Source organism: Bison bison, unplaced genomic scaffold (assembly GCF_000754665.1).
Source record: "Bison bison bison isolate TAMUID 2011002044 unplaced genomic scaffold, Bison_UMD1.0 scf7180017864185, whole genome shotgun sequence".
Lineage (NCBI taxonomy): Eukaryota > Metazoa > Chordata > Mammalia > Artiodactyla > Bovidae > Bison > Bison bison.
The window spans coordinates 720,759-722,831 of record NW_011494757.1 but is presented as its reverse complement, the minus strand read 5'-3'; the positions used below and the strand labels follow the sequence as shown (position 1 = coordinate 722,831).

The 2,073-nt window shown below is 47.6% G+C and overlaps 1 protein-coding gene across 1 annotated transcript in view; it reads right to left on the bottom strand.

Moving 5' to 3' along the window:
• MS4A14 (membrane-spanning 4-domains, subfamily A, member 14) overlaps positions 1 to 2,073 on the bottom strand; it is a 30,509-nt gene that overhangs the window by 19,121 nt on the left and 9,315 nt on the right. Inside the window, exon 5 of the mRNA XM_010843745.1 lies at positions 837 to 986. Coding sequence (XP_010842047.1) covers positions 837 to 986 — 150 coding nt within the window. The remainder of the gene's footprint in view (positions 1 to 836; positions 987 to 2,073) is intronic.

The window sequence follows — 2,073 nt, the reverse complement described above, 5'->3', positions numbered from 1 at the left end:
TGAGAGTTGGACTGTGAAGAAGGCTGAGCACCAAAGAATTGATGCTTTTGAACTGTGGTGTTGGAGAAAACTCTTGAGACTCCCTTGGACTGTAAGGAGATCCAACCAGTCCATTCTGAAGGAGATCAGCCCTGGGATTTCTTTGGAGGGAATGATGCTGAAGCTGAAACTCCAGTACTTTGGCCACGTCATGCGAAGAGTTGACTCATTGGAAAAGACTCAGATGCTGGGAGGGATTGGGGGCAGGAGGAGAAGGGAACGACAGAGGATGAGATGGCTGGATGGCATCACGGTCTCAATGGAAATGAGTTTGGGTGAACTCCAGGAGTTGGTGATGGACAGGGAGGCCTGGCATGCTGCAATTCATGGGTTCAAAAAGAGTCGGACACGACTGAACGGCTGAACTGAACTGAGCAAACTTTTTAGATCATTCTATTCCTTAATAAGACCAATAAGGTAAAATCAAATCCAATCCCTGTCAATACTAATAGGAAGAGCTAAATCCTATTGGCCCTTACACTGCGCCGAGTCACGCTCTGGTGTATGTGATCGTCATAATACACCAGTGGGCTATCTTATTGTCTTCATTTTTCAAATGAGGAAAATGGAGGCTTGGAGAAGATGAAATACTAGGCTAAGGTCACAAGCTTATAAGTGACAAAACCAGAAGTCAAGTCCAGACTCTATGGCTCTTGAGTCACACTGGCTCTTCTCAACAGTGAGCTCAAATGCTGAGGCAACCTGGATCACAGGCGTCTAAATGAATGAGTCGATGCACCATGAACATTGTTCACACAAGATGATACAGACTCACTGCCCAGAATGAAACCACTTACATTGTAAAGGACTCTACCTATCACGCATATTCCTTCAAGGGAAGGCCCTTGGCAGTACTTGTGTTGGTATCTGTAGCTGATGATGGTGAGAATGATTCCAGCCACTGCGACCACAGAACTGATAACATTCAGGCCCGTGACACCTTGTCCCTGGAAAATAGTTTAAAAAATAACAAGAAAATAAATAAACACTTTGAAAGAATTTCCTTGTGCTTTTATCTTTCCCCGTAACCCTCAGGGAGGAGTTGCTCCATCAGTATCCTGAATTCATCAAAGTCATAGGCCAGGCCAGGTTTTAGAATGAGCCAGGGAGCTAAGGAAGCAATCCGGGAAGGCAGGGGTGCTCTGTAGTTGGGTGCATATTCAGCTGGGTCCGACTCTTTGCAACCCCATGGACTGTAGCCCACCAGACTCCTCTGTCCATGGGATTTTTCCAGGCAAGGTTACCGGCATGGGTTGCTATTTCCTATTCCAGGGCATCTCCCTGACCCAGGGATCGAACCTGCATCTCTTGTGTCTCTTACAGTGGCAGGCGGATTCTTCACCACTGCACCATCTAGGAAGCCCCTGGGGTGCTCTGTGGTTAATGCTAAAGAAAAAGTCCTTTCTATCCTAATGTGTCATCTTTCATAATCTATAAGCAGAATTGTGTGCTAGAGAGTATCTTGGCCTTGTAATTAGAACCGATTTTTCAGTCCGAGGGCAATGGCACCCCACTCCAGTAGTCTTGCCTGGAGAATCCCATGGATGGAGGAGCCTGGTGGGCCGCAGTCCATGGGGTCGCTAACAGTCGGGCACGACTGAGCGACTTCACTTTCACTTTTCACTTTCCTGCATTGGAGAAGGAAACGGCAACCCACTCCAGTGTTCTTGCCTGGAGAATCCCAGGGACGGGGGAGCTGGTGGGCTGCCGTCTATGGGGTCGCACAGAGTCGGACACGACCGACGCAACTTAGCAGCAGCAGCAGCAGCAAACTAGGACCCTATACACACCAACAGATCTCTTGGAGTTTCCATTTCTGCTTTTACAAGTGAGAGTGGAGTCACCCAACTTTAGGGCATATCTGCTTATTTTAATAGATATTTCATGTAGGTCAGCTGTGTGTCAGGTGCCGCATTAAGCCCGTGATTCACGAAGGTAAACACGAAAGATGAGGTCTTGCCTTCATGTGGCTTACCTCACCCCCTAGAGGATTCAAACCGTAAGCAACCAAATCAGTAACATCTTACGGATGGC